This window comes from Piliocolobus tephrosceles, chromosome 8 (genome assembly GCF_002776525.5).
Source record: "Piliocolobus tephrosceles isolate RC106 chromosome 8, ASM277652v3, whole genome shotgun sequence".
Taxonomy (NCBI): domain Eukaryota; kingdom Metazoa; phylum Chordata; class Mammalia; order Primates; family Cercopithecidae; genus Piliocolobus; species Piliocolobus tephrosceles.
Genome location: NC_045441.1, coordinates 68366063 through 68384824, shown reverse-complemented (window position 1 = coordinate 68384824; position 18762 = coordinate 68366063). Strand labels below are relative to the sequence as shown.

At 38.4% G+C, this 18762-nt stretch overlaps 1 protein-coding gene across 1 annotated transcript in view; it reads left to right on the top strand.

The window, feature by feature from the left end:
* The window catches only part of SCIN (scinderin), an 84746-nt gene extending 71396 nt beyond the window's left edge, over positions 1-13350 (top strand). The window contains exons 11-16 of the mRNA XM_023225679.2: positions 76-246; positions 3919-4096; positions 4363-4484; positions 9216-9293; positions 11573-11633; positions 12328-13350. Coding sequence (XP_023081447.1) covers positions 76-246; positions 3919-4096; positions 4363-4484; positions 9216-9293; positions 11573-11633; positions 12328-12455 — 738 coding nt within the window. The 3' untranslated portion in view covers positions 12456-13350. The remainder of the gene's footprint in view (positions 1-75; positions 247-3918; positions 4097-4362; positions 4485-9215; positions 9294-11572; positions 11634-12327) is intronic.
* Positions 13351-18762: the final 5412 nt, after the last annotated feature.

Below are 18762 nucleotides of genomic sequence, written 5' to 3'. Positions count from 1 at the left end.
AACACATTTGGAACTAAAACTTTCTTTCACAGTACTCTTAATTATATTTCTTTTATTCCCCTTCTCCCCCATCAGATCCGAGTCTCCCAAGGCAAAGAGCCTATTCACCTGCTGAGTTTGTTCAAAGACAAACCGCTCATTATTTACAAGAATGGAACATCAAAGAAAGGAGGTCAGGCACGTGCTCCCCCTACACGCCTCTTTCAAGTCCGGAGAAACCTGGCATCTATCACCAGAATTGTGGAGGTAGTGTCATGCATTCCATAAAACGTGTCCTAGTTGTGGACTTCCCAATGGACCTGAGCCATCAGCAAACATTAGACTTTAAAAACTTGGCAAATAAACTCCCTTCATTTCTATAATTAATCCACTGTTCAAAATTTTAAAAACACTAATAGCAGGAGAGTTGAGTAAAAAGTAAAACTCCAGATGCCAGGCCTCTCACATTTTTCAATTGCGTTGAACCCAAACAAATAAATTTTTAAGAATACTATCACAAATTAGCTGTCAAAAGCATGAGGCTGCTTAAGCTCCATCTTGAAAGGCCTGAGGTGGATGGATCACGGGTGATGGTCAGGTGATTGACCACACCGGAGACATTTGAGAGGGAAGGCCCTCGTTTGCACAAGTGTAACAAATATGGGAGGCATGTCCCACCACACTGGACCAGAACCGTAACTGAACTGGCCCCATGAGCTGTTTCTGACAGCATCTGGGAGAGAAATCAGACCCCATGCCGTGGTGCCATAAGATAAGGAGACCTCCAGGTATAGACAAGGCCAGTCTACCCAGGTTTTTAAATAGCTAACTGCTTTGACCTTAGGACAATCCTGTCACCCCAGTCACCATTGAAATCCAAGTCTTTCACATCACCCTTACACTGCCCCGCATACTCTGCATATCAAGCCTGGAGCTGTCCCTCAAACTCCCCCTCCATACAAGTCAATCAGCAGACGGTTTAAACCCGGGTTGGTCATCTCATCCCTCCATCTGCGATTTTAAAATTTTGAACAGTGGATTAATTATAGAAATGAAGGGAGTTTATTTGCCAAGTTTTTAAAGTCTAATATTTGCTCTTCTCTAAGCCTTCCTCTCCCTGCACCTGATTTCTCTATGACTGTCCTCTGAGAACAGATTCCCCTGCAGCCCTCTCAAGTGGAACTTGTGTTTTCCCAAGGCCCACTCACCACAGCCTCAATGATGGGGCTGGACAAGTTCCCCCGCTGCTCACCCGTACCTCTTTAGTTTTATCTTGCCTCTCTCCTTTGTATCAGACTTTCCCTCCTCCAGACCTCTTGTGCTTTCATGGACTGAACTGCCAGTCCTCCTCTTCTTTGATGACTTCAGCCATTATCTCACTATTTCCATCTCTTCGGCTTCTCTCTTCCAGCAGTCTTTTCCTTGACCGCATTTCATCTCATACTCACATGGTCCTATACTAAATTTTGCCATTTGCAATAACTATAGCTCCTCAGAAATCTGTTCCAGTAATCTAATCTATGACAACTCTCTCCTGTCCTTTGGCTCCTTTACTCCAGAATGCACATTCTGGCAATTCTCCAGGCCTATAGCTAAATCCAGGAACCCGCTGCCTCCTTCACACCCCACCCTTCGTGTCCTCCTTTCTCCCCAGATCCCCCAGAACTTTAATTTAGAGTTCACAGAGAAGATAAGTCAGGCATAAATCATCTTATCTACTCCCCTGCAACTTTATCAATTTGTCTGCATCTGTGTATATATTCTCTTTCCTTCCTCTTTTATGAAATAAATATCAAATTTTTATTTATATTTTTAAGTTAATAAATATTTTATATTAGGAATTTCCATATGTGAAGTGTCTTATAAGTGATTATATACTATACATATTACATATATACTATTATCCATAAATTAGCAATGAATAATGTATTTGTATACAGTTATGTATCAATAAATAATTTATTAAATGTTTATTACATAGACTATCCCCCCTATCTAAGGCCCAATTCCTCCTCCGCCCACCTGGCCACCAACTTCTGTCCGGATCCTTCCCTTTCTTGCTTTCCTAAGATATCTCCTGGATTTCTGTCTTTCCCGTGCATTTATTCCACTTCTAGTTCATCATGATTACAGGCAGTAATCTCCTTTCATTCTGTATCATCAATTTATTTTTCTATGTGGAATCATTCACTTTGAACTACAAAGATGGCTGTAACAAAAACCTCCTGTCATTTCTTTAAAAACTGTGTCTTGACCTTGACCATTACCTTCTCTAGCTACTGCATCATTTCTCTGTCCTTCTTAAGAGCACATATCATTGAAAGGTTTGTCTTGAGTGTTTTCACTCACTCATCATCTCTAGTTTTTAAAGCCAGTTCTCTCTAAAACCACCTCAATCAGGTGTCCATCCCACTAGTCCACTGAATTGGTTTTTATCTAGTTTGCCAGTGACTTGCCGCATGCCACAATCAAAGGTCACTTTTCTGATCTTGTTTTTCTCAGCTTCCCACTAGCATTTGCCAGTCAGCCTTTCCAGTTTTATTGAGCACTTCTTTTTTTCACTAGGTGAATGTATCCCCACACTTACCATGGTTTCTTCCTATCGGCCACTCCTCTCGGGCCAGTTTGCTGTGTTTTCCTCTTCTGTTTGACCTCTAAGTTCTTCAGCACTCCAAGCCTCAGCCTTGGCCCCTTCACCATGGTCTCATTTAGTCATATGGTTTAAATGCCAGCGTATGTATTGATCTCATCCAGAACCTTCTGTGCACGGATTCTTCTATGTTTAATTATGACTATTATTTTTTGACATTTAAAAACTATCAAAATGACATTTAAGCATTCATTATGGGCATTCTCAGTTGATTTCAGATGGGAAAGTCAACCAAAATGCACCATTCCTACATTCTGATCTCTTCCCCAGTGGACATTCCTTTGTGAGACCTCATCAGCTGCTTGCACTGCATCTCTTTATTTCCTTGCAGCCTCTCAAACCAGCTTTCACATTCCCAGACTCTCTGAAATGCACCAGTCAAGATCATTTCACGAGTCTTCCTGTCATTATCTCCTGGCAGGCTAAGTCTTTATAAGGTTCTGTTTTAGATCTCATTTCCTGATCTCACACCAGTCTGGGCATAGGTCCTTTGTCGCCTTCTATCCATCCTGGCTCTTTCCTCTGTACCCATAATGAGATGTATATATTAGAAATTGGAAGCCCTGGAAGCCAGACTTGGTTCCTGTAATTCTCCATCATCACATCTGATAGATTCCTTTGAGCTTGGTCTGTGAGGCCTCATTCCTGCTGGGAGAGGATTTTAACCATTTTCCTGAATGTTCCCAATTCCTGGACATGCCTTTAAAACTTCTAACAGCTGTTCCTTCCTCCTCTAGTGTTTTCTCCTTGGACAGGCTCCTGAGAAACCTGGTGAAATTCAACTCTCCACATCGTGGATGCCTTCACCCTGGCAGTTCAGTGTGGATGGCCAAGCAGCACCATTTGGCACAGCAAATCACGCCTGCCTTCTTGAAGCATTTTCCTCAGTTGGCCTCAAGATCACTACACTCTTGTTTTTCTCCTCCGTCTCAGCTACTCCCCCTCAGTCTTGCTTATTGGTTCTTCTTCCTCCTTCTGGAATCACATATCACACTTGTTCGACAATTACGCAGAAAGTCATGCCAGTGACATAGTAGCACAGTCATATGGTCAGACAAGTTCTCACAGAGAAGGACACAGAGTCACAAATTCACAAGTGACACAGACCAAAGTGCTCCTACTCTAGGGTTTAAAACACCATAGTGGTGTCCCAGAGCTGCCCTGAATTAATTTCCTGGGATAGGGCAGAAGGCTATGTATGGTTTGCCACAGTCACAGCTTCTAGGACATGTTTATTGAGGGAGCAGCAATGAATTTCAATCACTGTTTTATTTTTCTTCATATTCCAGGTTGATGTTGATGCACATTCACTGAATTCTAACGATGTTTTTGTCCTGAAACTGCCACAAAATAGTGGCTACATCTGGATAGGAAAAGGTGCTAGCCAGGAGGAGGAGAAAGGAGCAGAGTATGTAGCAAGTGTCCTCAAGTGCAAAACCTTACGGATCCAAGAAGGCGAGGAGCCAGGTGTGTGCTGTGGGGCCAAGGGCACTAACTAGATTTTATATTGATATGATTGCCAATCATCTTTTTTTCACCAAAAAGTCACTTTCTAATGGCTTATAAGGGTTAACAATCTCTCCATTAGTTGCAAAGGTGGGTGGGTGATGGTACCTGATTTCTTTAAGTAACTTCTCAACATTGAAACCAAAGTGAGATGATATTTGTTCATATAAAGCAACAGCAAGCATGTGTTCCTGAAAATGCACTGGATAACTGAGTGTTTTCCACAGAGGAGTTTTGGAGTTCCCTTGGAGGGAAAAAAGACTACCAGACCTCACCACTACTGGAGACCCAGGCTGAAGACCATCCTCCTCGGCTTTATGGCTGCTCTAACAAAACTGGAAGATTCATTGTAAGTGTCTTTAAAAACAGGGGGATAGGGCCGGGTGCAGTGGCACATGCCTGTAATCCCAGCACTTTGGGAGACCGAGGCAGGCGGATCCCCTGAGGTCAGGAGTTTGAGACCAACCTGACCAACATGGAGAAACCCTGTTTCTACTAAAAATACAAAAATTGGCTGGGTGTGTTGGTGCATGCTTGTAATTCAAGCTACTTGGGAGGCTTGAGGCAGGAGAATCACTTGAACCCAGGAGGCGGAGGTTGCAGTGAGCCAAGATCACGCCACTCCACTCCACTCCAGCCTGGGCAACAAGAACGGAACTCCATCCTAAAAAAAAGGGGGGGGGGGGGGGGGGGGGGGCGGACACAGTGGCTCACGCCTGTAATCCCAACACTTTGGGAAGCCGAGATGGGTGGATCATGAGGTCAAGGAGTTTGAGACCAGCCTGGCCAATATGGTGAAATCCCATTTCTACTACAAATACAAAAATTAGCCAGGCATGGTAGTACATGCCTATAGTCCCAGCTACTTGGGAGGCTGAAACAGAAGAATCTCTTGAACCCGGGAGGCAGAGGTTGCAGTGAGCCAAGATCATGCCAGTGGCGTCACTGTGCTCCAGCCTGGACAACAGAGTGAGACTCCATCTCAAAATAAACAAACAAACAAACAAGAGTGGGATAGAACCTAACAATGCCGGGAGGGGCAGTCCCATGTGGCTCTGACACTTTCAGACATGTTACTGTTCTGAATCTCAGTTTCTGCCTGCCTGCAAACCATGGTAACAACTTTTGCTCTACACAGGGTTTTTTTTTTTAACTTTTATTTTAAGTTCAGGGGTACATGTGTAGGTTCGTTACATAGGTAAACTTGTGTCATGGGGATTTGCTGTACAGACTATTTCATCACCCAGTTATTAAGCCTAGTACCCATTAGTTATTTTTCCTGATCGTCTCACTCCTCCCACACTCCACCCTTTGATAGGCCCCAGTGTATGTTGTTCCCTTCTATGTGCCCATGTGTTCTCATCATTTAGCTCCCACTTATAAGTGAGAACCTGCAGTATTTGGCTTTCTGTTCCTTACCCAGGGTGTTTTTAAGGGTTAATGATGTAATTAATGTGAAAGCATTAATGTTGTGATGTCCTATACAGATTAAGCTGCTCTTAAAAGTACCAGCTACTTTATACCTGTGTGAGCATGCAGTTGCTGTATGAATATATATGTGGCTAGATTTGTTAATTTAATAATTTGGCATTTTCTATGGGCAGTAATCATTATTTCTGATCGAACTATGTAAATTTTACATGTCAATTTCCCAGCGGAGTAAAATTTTCACCATATTGACTGAATTAAAAATATTACGGAAATATTATGATCATTGAGCAAAAATCACAGAAAGCTATATATGCAGTTACAAATTAACTGACATCAACAGGAATGTTTTATTTCATAGTCATTTACAAACTTTGATTTCCAGTTAGTTAGAAGTAAAATTAGAAGTATGTGTATGCATGTCTTAGTTCAAGCTCCTATAACAAAAATACCATTGACTGTGTGGTTTAAACCACAAACATTTATTTTTCACAGTTCTGAAGGCAGAGAAGTCCAAGATTAAGGCACCAGCAGATCTGATGTCTGGTGAGGGAACCACTTTCTAGCCTTCTTGTGTCCTCACATGGCCAAGAGAGCAAGCTCTAGCCTCGGTCTTTCCTTATAAGGACGCTAAGCAGGGGCACTGCACCCTAATGGCCTCATCTGAACCTAATTACCTCCTAAGGACCCCACCTCCTACTACCATGCCATTGGGGGTTAGGGGTTTAACACAGGAATTCTGGGGGGAAACAAACATCCAATACAAAAGAATACAAGAGTGATTTTACACTGGATTCTGAAATATCATCCTGAACCACAGCCTGTCACCTAAATTTCAAAAAAAAGTTATACTTTCTCTGTTTCACATGCTAAGTTTTTGCTAAATTTTTCATTTAAAGAATGAATTCCTCTTTTATATAAAATTTGATCTACAGATTTTGGTCAACATGTCCTAGTGAATAAATGTAAACTTTATTTTTCAACACAAGAAAGAAAATTTCCCATGTATTGTGCCAGATATTTTGATTACTAGAAATAAAATTATTTGAGATGAAGTGGTTCAAGTCCCCCTTGAAGCTTATAAATAATTTGACCTACAAGTTAAAGATTTAAACAGTGCATTGAGATAAATATTTGGTTGCTGTATACCACAATTTGCTCACCTACTTTACAGGAAATCCCTGAACTTGCTATATTTTATGCATTTGTCATCAGAAAAATCTGCTGTTTTATTGTTTTGACTGGTAACTTGATATTGCATCCAAGTAACTTATTTTTCAGCATATGCTTCTATAATTTCTTATTAACATTGCTATAAGTTAGATGTTTGTTTCCAAGAAAGATGTACTTTACAAAAATAAGTACCTAGGCTTTGTTCTCAGTATGTTTAAAAAAAAGAATTGTTAGTCTTTGGCTTTTTGTTATGCACATATATTAGCCTTTAAGAGAAATATAAATTTCCTCTGCACCAACTCATTTTCTTGTTTGATGTTTGGAACCCCTTCTGCTCCCTTTATAGTTTAAGGCAACGGATTGTTGCTAACAAGTATTTGATCTTATAATTACTATTAGAAAGTAGGCTTTACACGTGTAGATTCCTACAAGGCAGCAGAGCTTGTTAGCTAAAAGCACAGCTTTTGGAACCAATCTGCCCATGTGCTGTCACTTACCTGGTGGTAGTACTTGCTGGCTGTGTGACTTTAGGCTGGTTACTGAGCCTATCTGGGCTGTAGTCTCAACTCTAAAATGGTGGTAATCATAGTGCCTACTTCATAGGGTTGTTGTGAATATTAAATTAGCTGTTGCATATAAAAGATTAGAACAGTGCCTGACATCAAGTAAGTGCTATTTAAAGTTTTTCTTTTTAAAATCATTATGTGATTGGTATATGTCCTATAAAAATAATATAAACAAATCCTTTGCCCTCTAAATGGTCAAGGTTTTTTTTTTTTATTTTGTATAACAATCTCAAAATCTCATCAGATTACAACAAACATGAATTGTCATGCTCAGATGTCTGCAGGCTGCCTGGAACTAGGTTCATCTATGCTGGGCGCATGTTTTGGGTTTATACATGTTTTTCCAGTGACAAAGCCAAAGACACAAAAAGGCCCTTGCTGAGTCACCTTTGCTAATATGACATGGCCAAGGCCCCAGTCAGCTCCACAGCACTGCAGAGTCACATGCCAGAGGGAGTGAATAAAGAACTGGGAACCATAATCCAAACTCCTGCCTTAAGGATCCAAGGGGGTTTTCACCCAGAATTCTCTAAAAATACCGAACTTTAATACATGCCCATTGGTACTGGGTGGATGAAGCTAACCCTCCCATTACCGTTTAATGCTATAACTATAATTTAACACAATTAAAAATAAAAATAAAAAATTTGTACGTGCAATATTATGTTATAATGTCATCTTATTGAAAATTTTTGATTTATTAAAATGACCAGGCCTATTGACTTTCTCTTTTTTCTTTTTTTTTCTTTTTTTTTTTTTGAGACAGAGTCTCCCTCTGTTGCTCAGGCTGGAGTGCAATGGCACAGTCTTGACTCACTGCAACCTCCACCTCCCAGGTTCAAGCAAGTCTCCTACCTCAGCCTCCCGAGTGGCTGGAACTACAGGCGCCTGCCACCACACCCGGCTAATTTTTGTATTTTTAGTAGAGACGGGGTTTCACCTGTTAGCTAGGCTGGTCTTGAACTCCTGACCTCATGATCCGCCTGCCTTGGCCTCCCAAAGTGCTGGGATTATAGGCATGAGCCATCATGCTTGGCCCTATTGATTTTTTAAAAGTAATCTTGACCTACAAAATGAAAGATAATTTAATACTTGGACTATAAACTCAAATGTTTTTAGGAACTAGATAGGCAACATAAATCTGTGAAACAATTAGTCATAAGGGACTGGAAGTACAGAGGATTGTGAGCAAATTGACTATATATGTGGGCATTCAAATGTGTCAACCTTAAGGATGAGATTTAGAAAATATGATTCAATATATAGTTTATTGAAATGCCAGGCTTGAGGATAGCTACCTGGGAAACACTGACTCCAAATGAATGAGGCCAGTGTTTTAAAGTGGAGGAGTTAAAGTTTCACTGACAGTAGGCAGAAACAGAGAAATTATAGCAGGCTTATGTAATTTTTTATATAAGACCAGTGCATACTGACAGTGATTTGATTGGTTACAGATTGCTATTAATACTTTCCAAGGAAGAATACATTCTTACTTTGTGAGGAGTGGTGATCTGAGGGGGGTCTTAGCTCTGCACCCTTTGGTCTTCCGAATTATTTGCAGAAAAAAAGGCAAAAACCTGAGTGCATGCCTCAAGACTCAGGCCATATAGCCACATTCCTCTCAAATCTCAGAATAATTTAAGGTTCCACCAGCTTTATATTTGAATTATTTAATTCCACAAATGCAATGTTTGTATTAAATACTGTGCTGGTCAAATAAAATACCACCAGTTTGTGATGTCAAATTAATGATCAATTATTTAAAATTTTATTACCTGAAAAAGAAGAAAAAAATTACTACCAAATTTTATTTTCACTATACTCAAAAAAAAAAAATACAGGGCATTTGTATCCTATGTATTAGAAAAATTACTGGTTTACTGTTTGCTCATATAGCTTTTTATACCTTTCAGATTGAAGAGGTTCCAGGAGACTTCACCCAGGATGATTTAGCAGAAGATGATGTCATGTTACTAGATGCTTGGGAACAGGTACAACTACATTTTGTTCATAACAAGAGAATGCATTCTTGGTTGGAAGATGACAGAACTTGCTTTGAGAAATGGTAAATCTAGATATAAATGAGCCTAGAGATTTAGGCTGTGTTAAAAATATACATATATTTGGTAAAAAATGAAACTAATACATATGGCAAGTTGATTTCTTCCTATGAAAATAATTCCAGAGCTACCATCTTTGGCTTTACAGTTATAGGCAAAAAAAAATTTATTTTTCATTTATTTGTAAAAGTTACTCATTCTTAATTTGTTTATAATTCATTTAATAAGTGTATTCTTGTGTACAGTGTCGTGGGGGTACAATGCCATTGAAGAAACCAACATATTCAAAATTTCTCTTGAAATTTGACAAGAAGTCATGGGTGCCCCTCCCCTGGGGAAGAAATAGGCAGAATAGTTTTGAATCTACACAGTAAAATATGTTACTGTTTTATTTATCTTAATTTTCAAGGAAATTAAACGGTGATTTGACATGCCACATCTCATAGGTTTTTAACCTCTATGTAAATTAACAGTGAAAGAGAAAACTAAATATATTATGAACTAAATTATATAGAACAAGTGTGAAATGCTTATCTGAATTAGGCCTAGTCTTAGAGGCAAGCACAAAGATTGTTCCTTTTAAGTTTGTTCCCAACTGATAAACCATTCAGTTATATCACACCCTAGCTTCTGATCTACAATGACCATGTTTGACTTGAGGGCCCAGCCTCAGATTCTTGCCAAGTGAATGGAGTACTTATTTCTAGATGAGATTTAAATCTCCAGGTCAATAAAACACTCTTGTGTATTTAAGAATTAAAGAAGAATTACACTTCCTTATTCAGATATGTATTTAATTTTTCTCATTTGTTGTCAACTCTTGTTTCTGTAATCATGGATACTTTTTAGAATATTTACCAAGCCACATTTCATTTTTTAAAGTCATACTTTTTATTTACATTACCATGCTGTCATGGTTTGTTCTGTGCCCTGCACACGAATATTTCAGCACTTTCAGTATGAACTAGAATACAGTCTAAACATAACTGACCAAAATTGCTCTGCCACAAGTGATTTTAAAGTGATTTCAATATAAGGTAATTCAGGAAATTTTTTCAGCATTAAAGTACCCCCACCCACACATTTGACAAGGAGAAGGTTATATACAGATTGTATAATTATATCAATTTTTTTAAAAAATGCTATTTAAATACTAAACATTATAGCATTTTTACCAACATCTTATAGGGAGGGCACGCTACTAGAAGAGAAAAACACCAACCTTATGTCAGAGGTTCCTGGAGGGAGTCTGGGATCACCCACAGACAAGGTCTGTGTCTATATGCAGTCCCTTCCAGCCAAGATCCACGTCTAGGAAATGGGGATAATGACTGTGTAAGGGCCAAGGGAAAATTTCCCCTTCACTTTCCAAAGGTTCATATAAAAATCAGTTGATAAAAGGCAGATTAATAGGAGAAAAGGCATACAAATATATTAACGTGCACAGGAGTCATACAGAATGCAAGAATTGAAGAAATGGCTGGATGGTTGATGCTTTTGTACCATTTGGAAGTTACAGAAAGAATGGGGCACTGGAGGATGGCAAAACTGGTTATGGGAGAAGAGGTCTGGCTAGGAAAGGTGGTCTTGTTATGAATCAAACCTCACATATAGTATAGATAGTAAATGTTTCTTTCAGACCTTTAAGGGTGTGAGACTCTCAGTTAATCTTTCCTAGATCCCGAAAAGGGAGGGCCTCAGAGAAAGCCCAGCTGCACCAATGCAGATTCTCTATAGATGCAGCTCTTCCCCCACAAAAGGCAGCTTTGCAGGACTATTTCTCTTTGCAAGCCCTCTGAACAGCCATCTCAAAATATGTCAAAGAAGCGTATTCGGAGGTGAAATATTTTTGTTTCCTTTGACTGACTGCTGTCACACCCTAGCGGGTGGATGAAAAAAAAAAATCCACCCAGACAATCTGTTGTTTTTGTGAAAGATCACTTTACAAACTAGAAAATACCATGTAAACATAAAATATCCAAGTGTGAAATCTGAAGTGAAACTGGTTAAATGTAAGTTTAGGTGTCTCCTGATGAGTGTGAACACTGGGAAAGTGATGGTACCTTTCTGGGCCACTGCCTCCACATCCCTAACTTCTGCGGATGTTGTGAGGATTCAATGAGCAGTGTGTGTGTGAAGCACTTTACACAGGGCCTAGCCTGAGTCAACAACCCAGAAACCATACATATTGTTATTGTTTCATTTTTCAGATATTTATTTGGATTGGCAAAGATGCTAATGAAGTTGAGAAAAAAGAATCTCTGAAGTCTGGTAAGCTCAATTGATGGACAATTATAGCAGTAACCGGGCACCATTATGACCGAGTGTCTGACTGCTCTTTGCCACCATGTCTTACAAAACTACATTTCAAAATCAAGAAGTAGCTTAGCATTCCTCCTCAAAACTAAAGAGTAATGGGATTTTTTGAACTGGAGAATTTCCAGATGGGCACAAGAAAAAATATGTTCTGTTATCTAATTTAGAATAGAATTATATCAATTTAACCTGAAAAACTTAAATTCATTTCAACCCTTGTTTTATTATGATAAGAGTAAAACCTCCATGACTGTGATAAGCCAGATTTTTTAAACTTCCTTTTGACTAAAGCTGTTCTTTCTGGCACAATTTTCCTTTTACTGAAAAGTGTTACAATAATTATGCCACCAGAACAATTCTATAAAACTTGGAATTTTTTCGGGCATTGATGAGACTCGCATGTTGCTTTTCATGGCAGATGAGAGAAATCAAAAAGAAATTGTATTTATCTACCTGGTCAATGGAAATTTAATTTATTACTTTCATTTGAAGAACTGTATTCGAAGAATTTTCATTTTCAATGTGGCCAATATTTATTTGTTCTTCTGGAAATTTAATTTATTACTTTTATTCGAAGAATTTTGAATCTGCAGTTACTTTAGTTTAACCCAAACTAACTGAATTTATATGTCTTTACAACTGTTTTTAGCCAAAATGTACCTTGAGACAGACCCTTCTGGAAGAGACAAGAGGACACCAATTGTCATCATAAAACAGGGCCATGAGCCACCCACATTCACAGGCTGGTTCCTCGGCTGGGATTCCAGCAAGTGGTAAACTGGTGTTTGTACAAAGCAAACAAACATTACAAGGCAGTTATCTCATTGCTCTTTTGGGAGAGGAACAGGAAAAGCTTTTTGTTTATTTGTCTTTAGAAAATTAAGGCCGGGTGCAGTGACTCACACCTGTAATCCCAGCACTTTCGGAGGCTGAGGCAGTCGGATCATTTGGGGTCAGGATTTCGAGACCAGCCTGGCCAACATGGCGAAACCCCGTGTCTACTAAAAGTACAAAAAAAAATTAGCTGGGCATGGTGGCGCATACCTGTAATCCCAGCTACTTAGAAGACTGAGACCGGAAAATTGCTTGAACCCAGGAGGCTGAGGTTGCGGTGAGCCAGGATCATGCCACCACACTGCAGCCTGGGCAACAGAGACTCTGTCTCAAAAAATAAATGAATAAATAAAAAATAACCTCAACCAAATGCCTATTTTTTAATGCTTAATTTTGGTTTGAAATTCTTCTTAAACTGGAGCTTTCTCACGTTAATACATTCAAATAACCTGAAGGAAACTTTCATTATGGGCCAATATTAGCTCTTCTGGAAACTGATTTATATCTTTTTTATGATCTTTCAAAAGTAAAATACTATGCATAATCTAGAGAGATTTGTCAGATAGGAAATTTTATAATGCATTAGCCATTAGTCAAACTTGTTTTTTAACATGCCAGAGAAAACGTTGTAATGCCTTGGAAGTTTTTCTCTTTTCTATAGATTGTGTTCAAAAGATTTGTATACTTGCAATAAGGTTTATGTTAAAGTGGCTTTAACAATTTGTTGCTATTTTCCTTCTTTAGTCAATGTGACTTTGATGCCATTAACTCCTACGTGTTATTTTCTAAGAGAAATTTTATCTTTTTTTAAACCTTATTAAAAGCCTTTGAAAGCACAGCTCTTTCATGACAAAATGAATTGCATTGTTATCCACTTAGATAGACAGATATTTGACAGTACATGTTTAATATCACAAAATATATATACAGAAAATCTTCACTAATGCTGTCTTTAATTATTAAAAGACATCTCTTTGAAAGTTTTGTGTTATGACATTTTATTCAAATTTGATGAGTTAATTACACTATTAATTTTAAGGTCAAATACATCTATGCATAAGTAGATTTGAGTTTAATATTTTTTAATCCATCCTCATTAAGTGTTCAAAATTAAACAGCTGTTTACGGTCAGATCATTATGAAAATTTTGAAATATGAGATTGCATGTGAAACACAGGTCCCCAGAAAACAGGAGTTGGGACAGAATCTGGAGCCCCAGTAAAGTAGGAACTGAATTTGGTCATTGGATAGAGGACCGGGTAGTTGAGGAGGGGAAGCTGTATTTCCATGGGAAGAAGAAACGAAGCAGGGAAGTGATCTGAGAGTTTTTACCTTTTCTCTGGAAGGGCATATGTGTTTCAAATTGAGTCCTGGTATGGAGAAGTGGGCCCAGTTTTATTATGGCCTAATGGTGAATTCTCCTGTGAGATCCTGGAGCTTGCATAGGAGGTAAGGAAGCAGAGAGAGAGAAGTCGTACTTCAAGGCACTATTCATTCAAAATGTCTATTCAGTATCAGGCACTATTTCAGGTACTTTGGACTCAATATGAATGAAACAGACAAAATCTAAACTTTTGTGGAGTTTATATTCTAGGGAAGAGAAAAAAAAACAAAAAGCAAAAACAAATCAACACATAGAGATATTATAAAATACATTAGAAGATATGCCCTGTGGAGAAGAAAATATAGGAAAGGAGCTAGGCAATACTAACAGGATGGTCAAGGGAGGCATGGTTAAGTAGGCAATATCTAAACAGAAAATCGAGGCCAGGCACGGTGGCTCACGCCTCTAATCCCAGCACTTTGGGAGCCTGAGGCAGGTGGATCACTTGAGGTCAGGAGTTCGAGACCAGCCTGGACAACATGGTGAACCCCGTCTCTACTAAAAATATAAAAATTAGCCAGGTGTGGTTGCATGCTCCTGTAATCCCAGCTACTCAGGAACCTGAAGCAGGAGAATCGCTTGAACCTGGGAGGCAGAGGTTGCAGTGAGCTGAGATCACGCCATTGTACTCTAGCTTGGGCAATAAGAGTGAAACTCTGTGTGAAAATAAATTTAAAAAAAAAAAAAAAAAAGAATCGATAGCGAGTGGGGAGTGAACCTCAGGGTTACAACCAGGCCGAAGGAGTACCAACAGCAAAGGCCTTAAAAGGAAAGCATGCCTAGTAGAATGGACTGAAGTCTAAAGAAACAGGGAGATTCCACAGGGTTGTCTTCTACTGTCACCACTGGACCAGAAAAAAAATCATTGCAGCCTGAGCTGTGAGAATACTGCTTTTCCAAATCCCAAACCCAGGAAATCAGAGACAATGATGGTAACAAGACAGCAGCATCAGGCTGGGCGGTGGCTCACGCCTGTAATCCCAGCAGTTTGGGAGGCCGAGGTGGGTGGATCACGAGGTCAGGAGATCGAGACCATCCTGGCTAACACGGTGAAATCCTGTCTCTACTAAAAATAGAAAAAATTAGCCGGGTGTGGTAGCGGGTGCCTGTAGTCCTAACTACTCAGGAGGCTGAGGCAAGAGAATGGCATGAACCCAGGAGGCAGAGCTTGCAGTGAGCCGAGATCACGCCACTGCACTCCAGCCTGGGCAACAGAGCGAAACTCTGTCTCAAAAAAATAAAAAATAAAAAGACAGCAGCATCAGTAGCACAAGCACTGTGGGGAGGAAGTACCTATGCCCATTGCCCAGCCTGACAAGTAGAGGTGAACACAAATTGTCAGCAACTACAGCTGCTATTGCAAGAATACTTATGAGCCCTATGGAGTTGGCATTTTAATTTCACAACTAAAGCTGATGTGGCTTGAAGAAACATCTGCAACACAAATAAAATCCAGATAAAACAAAAACAAAACCTACTTCTAAAAAGGTGAACATTTGCAGGATTAAAGAAAATTATTCTAGAGAGTGTTCCATTGTTCAATGATACTGTGTAGTCTTAAAACTCAAATTACATGTAATTCCTTATAGAAATTAGTCCTTTGGAATTGAAATGCAGTTTCATATAGCCTAATTAATAAATGGAAAAGTTTTATAATTACTTTCTTATTTTTCTTTGGTGAAGCTAATATTAATTTTTAATATTAAATATTAGATTTCTTTATTCTCTGCTTTTACTCATGGATTTTGGGGATCAGAAACCAAAACAAATGTATTTATCCTCAGCTACCAGTGCTTTACAGAACCTTTCTTGCCCCAAACAATATAGCACACTCCTAGTTGTGTGAAATTTGTGACTAATAAACACTATATATATATATATATATATATATATGGATATATATATATAAATGAATCCAGAAAAATCAAGTACTAATCAGAAATAATTAATCTAGTAAGAAATAATAAACTGGGCACAGTGGTATGTGCCTGTAGTCCCAGTTACTTGGGAGACTGAGGCAAGAGGAAGTTTAAGGCTGTAGTGAGCTATCATAGCAACTGTGAATAGCCACAGTACTGCAGCCTGGGCAACACAGTGAGATTCCATCTCTACAAAAACAAAAATAAAAATAATTTTTAAAAGAGTAGTACATCTCAAGAATTAAAGAATCAAATTATGGCATTACTTTGAGCAAAAAACCAGGAAACATAGTTCCCAGGTAAAATAAACAATTGTTTTATGGCCTTAGCTATTATTCATTTGCTTTGTTTTGCAAGATAATCAGTAAACTGACTTCAAAACAATTTCTGGATTGTATAGGTTATTCAGAGGGATATAATTCTAATCAAAATGAAGAAAATAATATTCACTATATATACAGGATGGGTGTGTTGTAATTTTTTAATGTACTTTCAAAAATTGTTTGCCTTGCTCTGTCATCTTATTTTCTCTTCACTATGTTGACTCCCCTTTTACTTTTAAAGACTTATGTTAGATTTTTTAAAGTAAGATATGTATTATGCATATTCTCTAATTTTTTTTTTTTATTAAATACCAACTGAGCTTATTGTGCTACCTAAAATATTCATGATAGGAAAAACAAAAGTTGGATCCACACCTTACTATATGTGCCTGGAAAAATTCCGTGTAGTTCACAAATTTAATGTGAAAATGAAACATGAAAATAATGGAAGAATACACAGAATTACATTGGAAGAGGGAAATCATCTCATAGTAGCTTACAGAATAAGAAGAAAATCAGCAAGAATCTAAAAGACTTGAACAATACTTTCAACCAACTTAACCGATTTGATATTACGGAACACCACCAATAATACCAGCATGTATATTTGTTTTTTAAGGGAACTTGAAGTATTTACCAAGATAGAAAATATTCTAGGCCATAAAACAAATGCCAACAAATTAAAAAGATGAAATCATACAAATTGTGCCTCTAATCACAATGGAACTAATTGAGAAATCAAAAACAGGTATCTGGCAAGTCCCCAAATTTGGGTAAAAGAAGAATCACAAGAGAAATTAGAAAAATTTTTAAAGGAAATTTATAGCACTAAATGCTTACATTAAATAAATAAAAAGTCCTCAAATCAATAATCTAAGATCTTGCCTTATGAAATTGAAAGATGACAAATTATACCCAAAATCAGCAGAGAAAAGGGAATGATAAAGAATAGATTTTTAAAAAACTAGAAAAAATAAAGTCAAAATTTGGTTCTTCTGAATCATAAAATGATAAAATTCTAGTCAGACTAATAAGATAAAAGGGGGGAAACATAAATTACTAATATAAAGATTAAGAAGGATACCACCACTGATCCTATGGACATTAAAATATGTAAGAGAAATAATTTATGCCAATAAACTTGACATTGATAAAATGGATTCATTGAGAGGCAGAAACTACTAAAGCTAACTCAAGAAGACATGGACAGATAATCTAAGTAGGAATATGCACGTGCACGCGCACACACATACACACACACACATTAAATAAATTAAATTAATCCCTAACAGTTTGTGAGGGCAAGCCAGGTGGATCACTTGAGCCCAGGAATTTGAAATCAGCCTAGGCAACATGCAAAACCTCATCTCAACCAAAAATACAAAAATTAGCTGGGCATGGTGGTGAGTGCCTGTGGTTCCAGCTACATGGGAGGCTGAGGTGGGAGGATCACTTGAGCCCAGGAGGTGGAGGTTGTAGTGAGCCAAGATTGCACCACTGCACTCCAGCCTGGGCAAAAGAAAGAAAGGAAATAAAAAAAGAAATTATAGTCAAACTTTTTTTTTTTTTTTTGAGACTCTAGGATTTTCCTCTGTTGCCCAGACTGGAGTGCAGTGTCGCAACCACATGCACTGCAGCCTGAACCCCATGGACTCAAGTAATCCTCCCACCTCAGCTTTCCAAGTAGCTGGGACTCACAGGGACATGCCACCACACCTGGCTAATTTGTTTTTAGGTTTTGCAGAGATGGGGCCTTGCTATGTTGCCCATCCTGTTCTGGAACTCCTGGGCTCAAGTGATCCTCCCTCTTTGGCCTCCCAAAATGCTGAGATTAAAAGTGTGAACCACAGTGCCCAGTCTAAACATCTCCTCACAGAGAAAAAGCCAGGCCTGTTTGCGCTTCACTGGTGACTTCTGTTAAACATTTAAGAAAGTTTACCACAGACTGGGAGGAAAGTAATAAGAAAGTAATAAAACCAGTATTCCTCATAACATAGATGTAAAAATATTAAAAGTTTATCAAATTGAATCCAGCAATATATAACTTGGTTTTATCCCAGGAATTCATTTTAACATTTAAAAATTAATCAATAACTTTCCATATTAACAGACTAAAAACCATTTGAACACCTGAATAGATACAGAAAAGCAGTTGATAAAATTCTGCAACCATTCATAGTAAAAATTCTCAGCAAAGTAGGAATAGAGTGGAAGGTCTTCCATCTTAAAGAGTATCCACAAAAATTGTACAGCTGACAGCATACTTCAGAATGAAAAATTAAATATTTTGCCCTAAGACCTGGAACAAGAGATGGATGTTTGTTCTCACCTATTCTGTACTTTGCAGGAGGTCCTAACATATCTAACAAGGCAGTTTCTCAACTTTGGCACTATAGACACATAAATAATTCTTTATTTTGGGGGGGCTGCCTGTTCATTATAGAATGTTTAGTAACATTGCTGGCCTCTGCTTGCCAGATACCAATGGCATCTTCCTCTCCCAAGACCTTCCCTCTCGGTTTGCGTCCACTTCCTCCGTCTTTAAAGCCAGCAAAATAGCATCTTCAAAATCTGTGTCTTCCTGTTGGGCCTCTGTTTCTGTTGGTTACATCACCTTCTCTGTC